Source organism: Onthophagus taurus, chromosome 2, assembly GCF_036711975.1.
Source record: "Onthophagus taurus isolate NC chromosome 2, IU_Otau_3.0, whole genome shotgun sequence".
Classification (NCBI taxonomy): domain Eukaryota; kingdom Metazoa; phylum Arthropoda; class Insecta; order Coleoptera; family Scarabaeidae; genus Onthophagus; species Onthophagus taurus.
In genome coordinates this window covers 6,655,783-6,670,632 of record NC_091967.1, presented here as the reverse complement: position 1 = coordinate 6,670,632, position 14,850 = coordinate 6,655,783, and the positions used below count along the sequence as shown (strand labels likewise).

General features: G+C 31.4%; 2 protein-coding genes and 2 long non-coding RNA genes across 5 annotated transcripts; 1 reads left to right on the top strand and 3 right to left on the bottom strand.

Annotated features, from left to right (window-relative positions):
* Positions 1 to 92: 92 nt before the first annotated feature.
* On the bottom strand, positions 93 to 2,530 carry LOC111422947 (uncharacterized). Its single transcript, XR_002707394.2, has 2 exons — positions 1,195 to 2,530; positions 93 to 588 (listed from the first exon to the last, which is right to left on the bottom strand). It is a non-coding gene; the product is annotated as an uncharacterized lncRNA (long non-coding RNA).
* A 168-nt stretch (positions 2,531 to 2,698) lies between these two features.
* Positions 2,699 to 5,025, bottom strand: LOC111427543 (DUF1676 domain-containing protein Osi2). Its single transcript, XM_023062738.2, has 5 exons — positions 4,679 to 5,025; positions 3,706 to 3,854; positions 3,499 to 3,648; positions 3,298 to 3,439; positions 2,699 to 3,242 (listed from the first exon to the last, which is right to left on the bottom strand). Exons 1-5 carry the CDS (start codon positions 4,785 to 4,787, stop codon positions 2,815 to 2,817), a joined length of 978 nt encoding a protein of 325 aa, XP_022918506.1. The 5' UTR covers positions 4,788 to 5,025; the 3' UTR covers positions 2,699 to 2,814.
* Positions 5,026 to 5,326: 301 nt separating this feature from the next.
* LOC139428938 (uncharacterized) lies at positions 5,327 to 7,250 on the top strand. The gene is made up of 2 exons (XR_011639620.1): positions 5,327 to 6,958; positions 7,045 to 7,250. It is a non-coding gene; the product is annotated as an uncharacterized lncRNA (long non-coding RNA).
* A 384-nt stretch (positions 7,251 to 7,634) lies between these two features.
* LOC111427608 (Protein Osi24) lies at positions 7,635 to 11,804 on the bottom strand. Of its 2 annotated transcripts, none has more exons than XM_023062831.2 (5): positions 11,573 to 11,804; positions 9,526 to 9,935; positions 9,106 to 9,472; positions 8,056 to 8,367; positions 7,635 to 7,990 (listed from the first exon to the last, which is right to left on the bottom strand). In XM_023062831.2, the coding sequence occupies exons 2-5, from the start codon at positions 9,902 to 9,904 to the stop codon at positions 7,777 to 7,779; spliced, it is 1,272 nt and encodes a 423-aa protein (XP_022918599.1). In that variant the 5' UTR covers positions 9,905 to 9,935; positions 11,573 to 11,804; the 3' UTR covers positions 7,635 to 7,776. The 2 variants fall into 2 exon arrangements, with proteins under 2 accessions (XP_022918599.1, XP_022918600.1); XM_023062832.2 differs by having other exon boundaries at positions 9,106 to 9,421.
* Between the last annotated feature and the right edge of the window lie 3,046 nt (positions 11,805 to 14,850).

The window sequence follows — 14,850 nt, the reverse complement described above, 5'->3', positions numbered from 1 at the left end:
CTCTTGCCGACTGAGCGGCGCTGACATCGACTCTCTTCATCGAAGCTCCTTGTTTTATCTATTACTTTTTAATGTGGTAGAGAAAATAATCATTTCCAAAAGTACGTTTTGAACTTTATTTTCCGTGATTTTCTACTAATGATTGTGTAATTTAACAAAATTTTTGAATTTATAGTCAATAGTTGTTATTTTATTGTGTACTATAGTGTTAGTTTAATTTAGTTTGTGTAAAGTTTTTATAAACAATGGGTAAGTATGTTCATCTAAAAAACTACCCCTCAGCATTTGAAGATGTTCTCGAAAAAGGAGTAATAGACGGTAATAATTTACGATATAAATTTTTATAAAATCTAAAATTTCATATTTTATAGTCCGAGATTCAATTGAAAAATGTATTCATTCCGAAAGGTAAGTTAAATTTTATTAATTTTATTGTATAAACTGTGATACACATAAAAAGGACTTATTTAAAAAGAATAAACCATCACAGTAAAAATTAAAACGATACATTATTTGAAGCGATACCATAAGTTAAATAATACAAATGATGCAGAACCAAATACTGATGGTGGAGAATAATCCATTCAACTGCAACAAAACTCGCATTAAATTTATTAATGAGTCAAAAGAAGGGCTTAGCAGCTCATTTCTTTTATGTTTTATGTGCGGGATAAAAAAGAAGCTTTACACTGAAGAAAGCAAAGAGTCTATTGAGATAAACTCTGCTGTTGTTTCTGTTATCTGTCGGTACCGGATATACACAGGCTGAAGAATTATTGTTATGTGTGGATATACTATTTATGTTAACAAAAACATTCCAAAAATATCAAGAACCCGTAAGTGACATGGCATAGCAGTCTATGAAGAACGCAGGTAAAGAAGAATTAATTTAGTTACAGCTTCAGGAGAAGTAAATAAAGACTGAATAAAGACTGTAAACGCTAAACGCTCGAACAACATCAATTACGATGCATCATCCGGAGTGGTACTGCTATAAAATAATTGTATACAATAAAATAAAATACTCGTGTATACAGGGTAATTCAGGTAGGTAGCGAAAGCCGATCAGGGTAATGATAGCAATTCGGTTATAATTTATGAGTGACATTTCACACGAAGAATATAAAAGAAAGAAGAATTTATTGGAAACTTGCAAGATGGATGCATTAACAGAAATAAAATACAAATTCTTACCAGAAGCTAAAGTACCAATCAGATATGGATCCAAGAAAGGTATCTGTGCCTAACTGCATCGAGATTTGGTGATGTATGTAGGATGAGAAATGACACGTCTTGCTTAAATAAAGTTAAATCAATCTTGTACTCGAAATTTGCTAGAAATAATAACACTAAACATGGCCAAGACTATGAATGACTTGCATTAAAAAAATTTGAAAGTAAATATAACTTGCCAGCAAACTCTTGAGTTCTATTCATCCGTAGGATGTATGGATTCTTAGTTGCAAGTCCAAATGAAACAATAAAAAACGAAAATGCCATCGTCGAGGTGAAGTGTTCAGCGAATTTCAAGAGCTTACATCTATTCAACGATGGCAAATTAAAATTTCCTAAAGATTTTTCTAGTCAGGGCTGTTTTATTTATTACACTATTAGCCATATTTTGTATACTTCAATCATTATTTAATATTATTATTAATTAGGTATTACATATTATTTCATTTACTTATACAAGGTGATGCAGACCATGCAGTCCATTTTTTTAAACAGAAATATTAAAAAAGTTCGAATGAAAAGTAATAATATTCATAAAGGAACCACATTTATTCAGCTATTTTTTCTTTAATTTTTGTAACTACCTGTGTTTTCAAATAAAATTACTTACACGGTTACTCTGAGACACCTGTATATCAAACGAACGCATAATAATACAACAAAGATATAATTTATAAATGTTGTACCGAACTTTTCACATTCCTGTATTGCAAATATATCTATTTTAATATAAAATGAAGTTATAAATGTTATTTTCGTTTCAAAATGATATAAATGTTTTATGCGTCGCAAAATTATTTATTGCATTTGAAATTGATTTTTGCCTTACATTCAATTGAATTATAAACCCATAATCTTAGATGTTCTCAACTTCTTTCTCTAATTTCTCTATTAAAAAATTAATATTCTATTCATATCGAAAAAAAGCATTAAAAAACTGATATTTGCGTAATGTAAATTGTTGTGAACCAAAATACTTAAAAAAAACAAACGTAGTAAAAAAGTGGGCTAAATAACTAAAATAATAAATAAATTGGAAAGTCAATAAAAAGATTGATTGTGATTCGTAATTAAGAAAAAGTGTTAATAAACAATAATATTTAGAAGAAGTCGTTTAATTTCTTCATTAACAACATCGACGAGAAAAAGAATCGTAATAAAATAAACACGATGTTTTTTTTATCTATAAAGGGTCGGGCCTAGTAGAAAATAAACTCCGCCTCGTTGCTTCCGAACGTCCGTCGTCTGCGCCCCTCAGAAACTGACCGACCTGGTAAAGTGGGCTCTTAAAGCCACAATTATACCCTCGGTGAGAGAAAGCTCGTGTTCGCCAGAAAATAGGCAAGCTTAATAGAATTCCATATATTCTATTTTCTCGTTGGCGTTGCGAGATACTTTGCCGTGGAATAACACTAAATTGGCAAGGGAGGCTTAGAGACATTGACCTAAATTAATAAAACTTAAATTTAAAAAATCTATAATATATTTACAAAGTAGAGATAATAAATAATTTACAACCTTAAATGACACAATGTTATGAAAAATAATTAATTAACTGTACACAGCTTAACAAAAATTAATTTATGAATCGGGTAAAATTGATTTTTTAGATGAAGTTTCTGCTTGAATTCCACTATTTTTACTTCTATACTCTCCATATCCATTATAAGCTAATTCATGGGCGCTCTCACCAAAGTTTATTTTTCTTCCATCATCGTAATAATTATATTCTTCATTTCCATAGGGATTTTTATAATGAGGTTGATAACCAATTCCAGCGGGCGAATATTGAGCATGGTGATAATTATTTGATGCAAAAGGCGATGAGAGATTTGGCTTGCAAAGTTTGAAATAACCAATTAATCCAGGAATTACAATAGCTAAGAATCCCAAAAGTTTTTTAAACGAAGCCAATCCCAGAATTAACGGCAAGAAAAGGAGGAGTTTCAATTTGAAAAGTTTTAAGATGATCAACATTGGGATAAACAATTTTTTAAGTTGTTTACGATCTAGAATAAAATAAATTGTTAATAAAAAAATAAATATATAAAAATAAAATCTTACTGAATAAAGAATCCTTTTTATCTTCAATAATATCAATTTCATCGGCAATTTCATCAACAAACCTCGGTGAATATCGCCCGCTTTCAGTGATGTCGTTTGTAAAATCAGCTTCGATCGCGGTAGATTTCAAAAACTTTTCAACCTAAACCACCATATAATCATTTTTATAACATGAAAACTTATAAATTTATTCAAAATTACCTTTCGCATAACAAACTTTACTAATTGATCCCATTCCGGTTCATCAGCTCTTGGAGCTTGAGTGAATTGATACGGTTCCTGTGCCAAACTTCTTAATTGCGTTTCTGGCATCCTTACAAGTCTAGCGTTTTCAGTTAGCTGATAGAAAGGCTGAAAATATCATACGATTAATCACGTTCGTAAATTTTTATTATTCGTTTCAGTTACTTGAGCGAAAAATTCATCCAGCGAAACCAAAGCGCGTGATTTAAAGCATTCCGCAAGGTCTCCATTTAAACAAGCTGCGTTGGTTCTCGCTAAATAAGGATCTGTATCTGGTCCAGTTCCCAAACCAATCCAATCAAGAAACCCTCTTCCTGAAAAATAATTTTTTTGTTTTGTGTAAAAATAGAAATTAAAAAAAAAGTGTATTTGTAAGCTGGAAGGTAAACTAGGTCAAAAGAATATCAAAAAAATAGCGAGGCAAATTTGAACTTGAACACAATTGAGATAAAACAAAGTGGAGCTGGAATATGGCCAACGAGGCACCGGAAGGGATGAGATGCTGGTGAAAATGTGGCGTGTTGGGATCCGCTGTGTTTATGGTCCCGTTATCCCTTTGAGATTTATGGCGATTACGTTCGGATTATAAGGGTTCTATGTGAAGGATTTCATCTAAAGCAATACTTATGTATAGATAAAAACTTTTTATGACAAGAAATAATTATAATCGCTATATATTAATTGATTTGTGGAATAGAACACAAAGATGTATCCGTTAATTATAAGCACATAAACCAATTATTACCTAAGTGAATCTTTAATGTTTAAACAGTTACGTTTTCACGCAAAATTTGCATACCTCACATCATCCGAACAATTTAATTAGTTTGTACTGTCCAAGCTCGTCCAGCCAATTAAGTGATTTAGTACTAATCGATAGTCCAATTTGCAAATGTTTAATCCTCTACTTAACGTTGATATTTTACTTCGACATTTCATATGTGAAAACAATTCTTTTCGTATTTAATTTTAAACCTTTCATTTTACAAACACTACCAACATTTCAAAATTAATAAATGATAATACTAATATAATAATTTAATGTCTAGTTTTAGAATTAATAATATCATGGAATTGATATTTTATTTAATAATTCTTTTTTATTATAATTTAGTATCTAAAAATAACAAATACCAACCTTGTCGAGAATCCTCAACATCTTCATTCGCATTTTGTCCACCAGATTGCAGCGCCACAATGGAGAACGTGAAGACCAAGAGAGACCACCTAATAGTCGCCGATGTCATCTCTTCGAGGAACGACCACTCTTGGTTACGCACAACAGATGATAATAGAAACTGCTTTCTACTACACTATTTGGCTTCAACACAAAAGTATGTCAAAGACGACGATTCCAGGCGGTTTAAGAAGCGAAGTGGCCGGGGTCAGTTAACTGTTAACTAATTCCGTGTCGGGAATCGCAAGTAACTGGCAAGAATATTTCGTTTAAAATCGAAATTTCAGAGCGCTGCGTCCCGAATGGACTTTAAACCACTTTTGATGGTACTCAACCGATGTGCTGAGAATTTATATACGATAGAGGGGTTAAAAACCTACAAGTATAAAGATTGGCGGGCAAAACCCTGTTGGGTAACGAGACAACGTTTCGTTGGGATGCAGAACCGGGAGAAAGTCGTTGTGTAATCAAGTTCGGAAATCCCATTGTCAATGACAAGTTCATTGGCTTCGCAACTTAAAGATGTTTATTTCTATTTACTATCATATAAATATTATCGTTAAAAATATTTTATTATTATTTTAATTAATTTTGGATTAAGTAATGGGTTATGTAACAGAATCGCCAAAATACTCAAAATGAATCATTTTTCAAAGAGAAATTGTTTTCTCAGAAACTTTCTCTAAAATATTACACCGATAAAGTAAGATCCGCTTCAGAAATTGTTCACATAAATATTGTTAATACGATTTCAACACATTTAATATCACGTAAGTTGCTAAATCTTTTTGAAATTTTATTTGAGACAATCTATGAAGTCTTTCTAAAATATCTCGTTAGTGACAAGTCCAATAATGTTTCCAAAATTTGTTAATCAACGTAAAGGATTAAAATTGATAGATTTTTGGTGATTCTTTGAGGACAAAAATACTCTTTGTGGTATATCAACTTTAAATATAGTAGTTATAGTTAAATATATAGAAAAATATAGTTAATCCTAGAAAATCATACATAAGATTTACGGATCGCTAGAGGGTAGGATAATTAATATTGGTTGTAATAGAGGCTGGAATACAGAGTCAGTAGGAGGGTTAAAACAGTGGAGACTAAGAAAAGGAAGTCTCGGAAGTGCTGCCACGTAGAATGTCCCAAACACTGCTTTAATATCATAAATGAAGCAAGAGAAGCAAGCAATATTATGACTACGTTTCTATTTGTGCAGAGATGTCAGTCTGCTTATTCACCATCATAGTGTTTGACGATTGATATAAAACTAACTATATATATTGAAAGCAGCGAGAGGTATGTCCTAAGTTTGAAAGTATCAACAACTCGAAAAACCCTCACTAAACGGTTCTAATAAGCAATAGTCCTAAGGATTTATGTCAAAAACTAAGCGCAATATCACTTTTGATTAATGCCGTGCCATATTGAAGCTATAGCAATGTTTGAGTCCAAATCATTAATGAAATGAAGTGGTAACAAAGTGCACGTACCACCGAAATCCAAAAGTAGTAAACTGAAGGATATTTTTCTTTAGAAAAAAATGAAAAATTGACTCGTAAATTTTTCGTGGTAATCCGTTATAGATATTGTTAGACATCCCTTAATATTATTGGAAACCTTTTAAAACCCTTGAAAAACTTCTGGAAATACATAAAAATCCGTAGAGATCCCGGTAGATACTTAGAATAGCTGAGATTTCACTAGAACTAGTTAAAATCACTAGACATCCCTAGAAAACTCGTCGAATCTCCAAGAGTCGAAAAATAGCTCGTTTGGCAATATCTGATGTGATAAGTATCACGCGCCAAATATGCTTTGCCAATATCAATGGGTTCAGTTGTTGAAACAAAAAGTTTGGTGATGGATAAAAAGAAGTCTTCGTCTACTGTGGACCAGTTCTTGAAGTATGAGAAATTTAAACAAGGCTACTGTTATCTCTACTGTCAGAAGTAGAAATAATAATGAATAAATAGGAGAAGATTTACAAGACCTTTAGAATTTCAATGCAATAATTTTCCTAACCCAATCAGTAGATATAAGCGGCATGAATGCACAACTCATTCAGTGTTTAGCAACTATACTTCAGTTTGGGCTCTATGTTGATGATGTTAAGATTCTTCAGGTTGAACATTATATCGGATATCGAGTGCTCGTAGATTATTAGAATACAGAAAGATAATCACCGTTATAAAATCTCTTCCCAACTTTCCGAAATTGTTTAAGTAGGAATAGTAGGTAAATATATAACAGTTTAAATAGGTAGTAATAGTCTAAAAGAGGGATGGCAGAAAAAATTAACTAAATAACTGGGTACTATTTAGGTTACAACTAACCCAGGAAGTCATCAGACAGCATATAAATAGTCGAGGTCAAGTTTGACCAAACGAAGATTTTTCTAAAAAAAACCTTCAATCAATCAATGGTGTAGATTTATTTATGCACTATTTGTTAATATTATATTTTTTTATGTCTATAAAAATTATTAATTTGTAACTTAATTTGAATTTAAAATAAAATTTGTGAATGACTTTGTAAAATACTTTACGCCACCATTTCAGTCCCAATAATTGAACCCTCTTCCGTTATAACTTCCTTCAAGAAGTTGGTTACAATTTAAATTTAACACGACTTCGTGCAGACACTGCATTCAAGTAGTTGTCAAGCGTCGCGACGCCGAATCCTTAGGAAACAGTTCAAGAAGTTCTGAATTCCGCATTGGCCAGAAACCGCATGAACTTGATGAACTGTGAAATGTCGATTCTAACATTGTTGGTAACCGTAAAGTTTTAACTTAAAGACAAACATTCCATATATGCTTTAGTGTAATTTATATAAACTAATTCTGTTTAATCAAATTTGTATTGTAAATTGACGGATTTGATTTGGTCATTAAATTTTGTTACTATTAGGATTGTGAATTTTTACTCTTTAATTTTTTTATTGTTAATTAAATAGGTATTAACTTATTGAGTAGAACTTAAATGAAAGAATAAATAAATAAATAATAAATTAAAATCGCTATACACGTACTACGTTTTCTTTACGTATTGACTTTACGAGGTTAATTTTCTTGCTTGTACCAACTTGTTGATGTCGTTGAAGGTTGTGAGCATGGCTGGGCTAGCTAATTCGCCAGAAAGTTGAGGGCAACCTTTATATTCTTTACAATTTTCGTTGTCTTGTCCGTCTTTAGCTGCTTTCATGTATTTAAAGAATCTTAATATTTCCGAATTATCAGATGTCGGTTTTTTCAATTCGTTTAACTCCCTAAAAGAAAAAGTAAAAAATTACTTTATTTGATGCATAAATTATTTTTTTAATAAAATTCTTACCTGCTGAGTTGAGCGGATACTAAATTACTGTAAGGAGCATACTTAGCGGGATTTGCATACATCAAACACACGAGTCTCTCCCTACATTTTTCAACGTTTAATATTTTAGAATCACCAAGTCCAAGCTGTTGGAAAACTGAATCTAATCTTGACAGTAAAGGACTGTAGAATGGATCATAAGATGTAAGAAGTAACGATGAAGGTGGTATTTTATGGAAAACTTTAAAATCTGTTTTTTTCTGCGGCTTTTTAAAGTAATAATTATCTGATGGGTTTTGAACATACGATATTCTATTTGTTTCTATCCCAAACCTAAAATAAAAGAAATTGTATCAATAATTAACCGTAATTTGTAGTAACAGTTTCTTTTTTCATTTTAACCGTTTCCAAACATGAGTAACTGCGATATTTTTTGTTCGAGATATTCGTGCACGCATAGTGTTCACTTTACCGTTTTGATTTATTAACGGTTTTTGTATTTCGTGACAGATATCAATGCTATAAAATAAGAACGCAGTTCGATACGTAAAAAATTCCATTGACACATTTTTCTTTTTAAAAATAAATGCGAAGGAAAAGATCTCTAGGGGTTTTCCTTTGTACTTCACTCTTTTATAAAACTCCCAATACGTTTCCAGTTATATCTCGGGATCCTATTGGATATTTCCTACGAGACTCTTAAACTGGATGTTATGAAATGTTTTATTGTACGGAAGTAAAACACACAATATTAAATTTTTGACCGTGAACAACCGATATTAATCGTTGAATATTCTAAATACTTTTACCATTACATCATATGATTGATATAATTGAATTTCTCGCGAAAAGTTGTAGTTTATGACTGAGAAGAATTTTCATCTAACATTAAGGCATAATTTGCTGCTCGTTTTCGAAATTCCCCAACTTTAACTCCCTCAAGTTTAAGTCCCGCTCGTATTTCTGTAATATTCCCTAGAATCGACGTGAATATAACCGGAAATATTATAGCGGTCATTTTCGCCGCCAAGAAAAGTTTAACCTAAACTAAAATTGTGTTTAAAAATTTACCTATTCATAGCTGTTGCTTCAGTAGACGATCCAGTATTTAATGTTATGGTATTATCGTTATTTACGGTGTAATCCGGTGATAAATCATTATTGTAAGGTCCTGTATCTTTAAATTCAAAATCATCAATTGTTTGACTATCAGCATGATGTCCCAAACCAGCGGAAGATCCAGAAATTCCACTAAACGATGATAAACCTTTACCCAATAATTTTCCTAAGCTACCCAATATTGAAGGCAAAAACATGGCTATTAAAATCGATTTGAAAATTTGGGCTCCAATAATAACGGGGAGTAGAAGTTTCTTCAAGGCAAACGCTAAAAACCCAACACCAAACCCAGCCATAAATGAGCTTTTGCCAGTTTCAACTGGAATAAGATTTTATTCATTCCACTGATAATTTCTTAAAAAAATCGATTACCTTTAAAAAACCTAGATGTTTCCGATACATTTACTGCCACAACATGATTTTGTGTGTATTGATACAATTTTTTATAAAAATAATCTTCTAAAGTGCCCATCGAGCGGCTTTCTTCACAATGAGTCTCATTTATGGTGTTTTTATTTTTATTAAATAAACATCTATCTGTTGGTTTAGACACAGTATTATTTTCAATTTCTAAACCTGGAAATATTTTATATCGATCTTCATCAAAAATTTCATCGACGTATTTAAAAAGTTCTCTATCTACGAAAGAAATTTTGTTCTCGTTTAATGTATAGCACAATTTTGGAACCATTGTTATGACTGTGAACGCCAGAAGTAAGTGGTTCTTCATCCAAATTTTCCATCGTGCCATTTTACACAGCGCATTTCATTTGCGGTTTATTCTGAAATTGCAAATTCAATCATTTATTAGTGTTAACTAAACAAATTATTAATAAATTAATCAATAAACATTATGTTTTATAATTACGAATAAATAACTCTTCTATTTTGAACAACACCATTTCATTCTGTACAAATAGAGACACAATCGAAATGTCAACAAGGAAAGCACTATCGATATGAAACTACGATTGCACAAATATTTGTTTCTATTTGTGTGGATATCAATTCGGCAAACAAAAAGAATTAATATAAAAAATAATATAAAAGTTATATTTGCTTAACTCGCATTTTTTTTCAAACGGATTCGAGGTGTTAATTAGTTTTAAAAACGGTGTGAATGGGAAGTAGAAAGCGATAGAAATTGTACGAGATTTACTTACGAGGTTAGCATACGCTATTTCAAAAGTATATTAAGGAAGTTAAATCGAGGTATTTGCACTCTCACCTTATCTAAACAATGTAGGAGTTTTATAAAGTTTTCTGAAAAATTGACGGAAGTTTGTGAACTGACCGAAATTGAATTTTTAACTTAAAATGTGAAAAATATTGTATGAAAGATTTACAGAGACAGCAACAGGCGGCGTTCGCAAAGAAGAAAAGTCTTTCTTCAACAAAATCGATTTCGGCACCTATTTGTTTATACATCAAAAATAAAACTTCATAACTTGAGTATAGGATAGTTATTTGTGTGTTTCAAAATTACAGAATTTATGTAATGATCGATTTAACCCAAGGTCGTTTGCGGCCGAGGCGCTGCAATTTAATTGCAAATTGTGCCACCTTTCTAAATTGCGTTCCAAGATTACGAAGATTAGTCTGGATTGATGATTTAGGATTTTAAGCAGAGGCTGCTTGTGGCTTAGGCACTGTAAATGAGTTAATTGTTTTTACGATTCCTCTGCACAGTTCTTGCTTCTTTCTTATTCGTTTCCATCTGGGTTTTCTTTGACTTCCATTTATTCTTTTCTACCTCCTTCAATAATTTGAATCAAAAGAAAGGTTTTGTGAAAATTGAGTTGTTGATAATTTAATCTAATAATTTGTTGTGTTAGGTTGCAACAATAAATATGTGACCTGGTATCAATCAAAAATCGGAATATAATAAATGAACATAAATTATTGAATTTTAAATTTTTACATTTCATAATAACGTGTATCCAACCTTATTTATAATAACTTCTCAGAATTCGTATAATAGAAATGAAAAAGCAATTCGGGGAGCACCCGTGGAGAAATTAAACTGCCAAGAAATCTAAGTAAACGTATATAAATATAAATCAACGAAAGGAAATAAGTATTTATGCAACCAGAATTGTAGGAAGTAACGGTGAAGGTAAAATCAAACCTTGATTGAAGGTGACTTTCTTTTCGATTGACCTTTTTTAGAGTGTATCTCATTTATATTTATTAAAATCTGAAAAGAAATTATAAGATAAACTAAGAGACAAAATGAAATAAAAATAAAGATTTAATACGGTTTAAATGAATTATGTATAACACGTACCAAAAACAAAGTTAGAGAATTACAAGTTGAAATTAATTCGAAGCTGACCACCATAAATTTTAATGAACCATCAAACTACTAACCGCATTACCGAACAAGTTACGAAAAAATAAAGATGGAAGAAAATCTTACCAATTAATTATGTCCATTATCGAAATTATTACCAGTATTATTCTTTTTTATCCTATTCTATGATTATTTCTTTATTATTATATATAATTTGATTGTACAGAAAATATGGCTATTCTTATTTGGTTTGAGTGACTTCGTGGTAAAGACAAAACCACGTGTGTAACGACGTTCTTCTGGTATACCTTCACTGGCTCACTTCACAAACTGTGACTTACACTGGTCGACCAACTCGATGGTAGTCGTAACGTTGGTCTGCGGACCACTTGACTGGGGAACGGGGTCATTGGGTCAACCAAGCGAAACATCCACATTCAAGGGCGTGGCGACAACAACATACAACAAAATTATATCACTTATACATCAAATTAATTAAAATTCTATGACTATTTTGATTAGAATTAATTTTATTTAAAATTACCAAACTTAATACATTTATCAAACATCATTGTTTTGAATTACTCTCTGTGAACTGTATAAATGAAGTTTACGCTAACCTTAATGTACATTGAAAGGGTGTTGTGTAACCACACCGTTGAGATGTTACCACTCGAGATTTGGCGTAGTTAGTTTCGAGAGTAAGATGTCGGATTTCCATAGCAGACGAAGGAAATCAAGTTGTCCATTTGGTTTGTAATTTCGCCCCAAGTTAATACCGATATAACACAATGGGTTATCCGATCCGGTTCAAATAAGAGAAAATTTTAATGGAAAATCTAGCTGAAGCTGTGCATAACAAAAAATAATTTGATCCACTCTCGCAGAATGAAAAGTGTAACAAACAAGTATGACTAAACCTGCAAATATCAATTGAAATTGGAGAAACCGTCTATAGTTATTTGAGGATGTTGCTTTAAAATAACATTTTCTATCCACTTCAAAGGGTTGTAAATATGTAAGGAATGATTCCAGGAAAGAGTATTTTTCCAATCATTTTCGGTTTATTTTGATATACTCGTCATGGTAGAAGTGGAGGTCTATCGATTTCTACTTAAAGTTGTATGTACGAACCCATCATCGCCAGTGTCTAGGATTAAACGCTAATCGTTAAAGTTTAATGTATACAGGAAACGGCTTTGTGACCTTACGGGCGATGGGAAAGCCTATAAACGTATTAATAGACCGCTTTATAGAATTTATATACGTTAGGTAAAAGGTGGTATCTTTATAACGTATAGCTATGAACATCACATAACACAGTTTACATTTTTATAATCAGATAAAGAAAGAAGCAAATCTGATTTAATTAATTTAATATTTTTAATGAATCTGAAATGGGCTTGTTTTGCTCTTTAGCTTGGAGGGATACAGAAATAAATATATATAACCATTACTGTAATTAACTCTGCGAAATTCTTTAAAATAATTTTAAAAACATCCAATTTTTTTATTCCAAATGTTGTAAAACTTTCACAGTTCCGATCGGAGGACAACCAAAAGGAAGGCAAGCTGTTAACAATGTCAAGGTTGAACAAGGTTGGTACGTCTTCGCGTTCGTCTTCATTTCTTGTTAACACTTATTTCTTCACATCGATCCTATTCGTTACCTACATATTTTAAAAGAAATCAAAAGAAATTGGATTAGAGAAAAATCTTATTATAAATTAAATAAAACCCAGTTTTTTAAATACTTGTCTTAAACTCTTTTATTCCTAATAATGGGATACTGTATTTATTTAACAAATACAAATAATTAATGATTAACTATAAAAATTTAAGTATGAAATAACTAATAACATATCTTTACCGAGTTATGGGGACGTTAAGTAGATGAACCACCTTATAATCAATTATTTTATCCACAATTATCCTTTTGTTGAAGTAATATAATTAAAGTTCTTAGAATAAGTTAACGCGTTCCATAAACATAATATTACAGAACTTATTCAAAGACTAGGATTAATATTGTCATAGTTCGTTTTTCCAAGTATATTTCCCATGAGATGACATAACTTTGAAGCTGTTTCTGTAAATGCTTGCAACTTGAAAAAATCCAAAGAAACTTCTTAAACGACACCCAGTAGTACCGTCTCTATTATTTCAGTCAACTTAAATCTTATATATTGATATTTTAAAGAAATGGTAAATTCTTATATTATTCTTGGTGCCTCCAATTTTTATTTTTCATTTTACCGTATAATTCATTGGTAAACAAATTAATTTTTGATGTGGTAACTATGATATCTGATTTATTCTTCCATTTGGTTATATTTACATTACTTGTACGTAATCATTTACCTTTCCTCTTGAAACACCTTCATATCTACGTTCATTAAAACAACGAAATACTAAAATAACAAAGTACGAAGATAACTGATATTACTGAAAATACTGTTAAAATAAATGAAGCGTGAATTGAATAGTTAACATAGTACAGGAATTACTTTCTCGTATCGAGGGCAACTCCTCGAAACTCAAAGCCGCAACGTGAGAAATTGCTAATTGATGGGTTCTTATCGACGGGAACTAACACCATCTGTTGAAGGACCCCGATTTATTCGCCTATTCCGAAGGGATTGTCGACGACGAAGCGTCCTTTTTGGAACGACTAGAATATTTTACGGAAAATCATTTCTTCCATCCGTTACCAAACAAATTACTTTTCTTTTAGATTGTTACATAAATTACTCACAATGAATTCAAGATATCAATTAAATTAATTTTTATTTAAAATTTTAGAGTTTAAGTAAATATCTCTCACATACGTAAACGTATTTATAAATTTGTTGTAAACGTATCGTCATCGAGGAGTTTGGACAGTGCGTGGTGAACCGACCTCTTTTGCGAATCGTATAACGGTACAACAGCATACTTAAAATTATCAATTTTTTTTTTCTTTTCCAATACACGCGCCGATTTCCTGGTGCAAGACGACACTGTCATTAAATAAAGCATTGTGTCGTAAAACATCGAATTATGAAGAGGTGTATGAAGTGAACACGTCTTTAACTGTACATAATTTTTTACATTTGATATTCGAATCTTAACTAACAATTTATATTTCTTCGGTCTGGTTAAAATATAAAATATTCTTTTGTATTATGCAATCTTACACCACAAAATTTAAATATTTCTAAAATTGTAGAATGTAGAACACAAAACCGAGTATCGTCAACGAATTCTTTTATAAATCCCACTGGGTAACCTCGATATGTTGCGATCTCGAGTAGGGATCGATTCTTCATGGTGAAAAATGCTGGACAAATACTACAAAACTTGGCTTAAGGATGCCATCCTTCGTCTTATCGGTATATGTATTGCACGATCGCTCGTTCCCATGC

Coding starts and splice junctions, on each gene's coding strand:
- LOC111427608 (XM_023062831.2), bottom strand. CDS start 9,904: ATGGCACGATGGAAAATTTGGATGAAGAACCACTTACTTCTGGCGTTC. Junction 9,473..9,525: donor AACATCTAGGTTTTTTAAAG/GTAATCGATTTT, acceptor ATCTTATTCCAG/TTGAAACTGGCAAAAGCTCA. Junction 8,368..9,105: donor GAAGCAACAGCTATGAATAG/GTAAATTTTTAA, acceptor CTTTTATTTTAG/GTTTGGGATAGAAACAAATA.
- LOC111427543 (XM_023062738.2), bottom strand. CDS start 4,787: ATGACATCGGCGACTATTAGGTGGTCTCTCTTGGTCTTCACGTTCTCC. Junction 3,440..3,498: donor TAAAGTTTGTTATGCGAAAG/GTAATTTTGAAT, acceptor ATGGTGGTTTAG/GTTGAAAAGTTTTTGAAATC. Junction 3,243..3,297: donor TAAAAAGGATTCTTTATTCA/GTAAGATTTTAT, acceptor ATTTTATTCTAG/ATCGTAAACAACTTAAAAAA.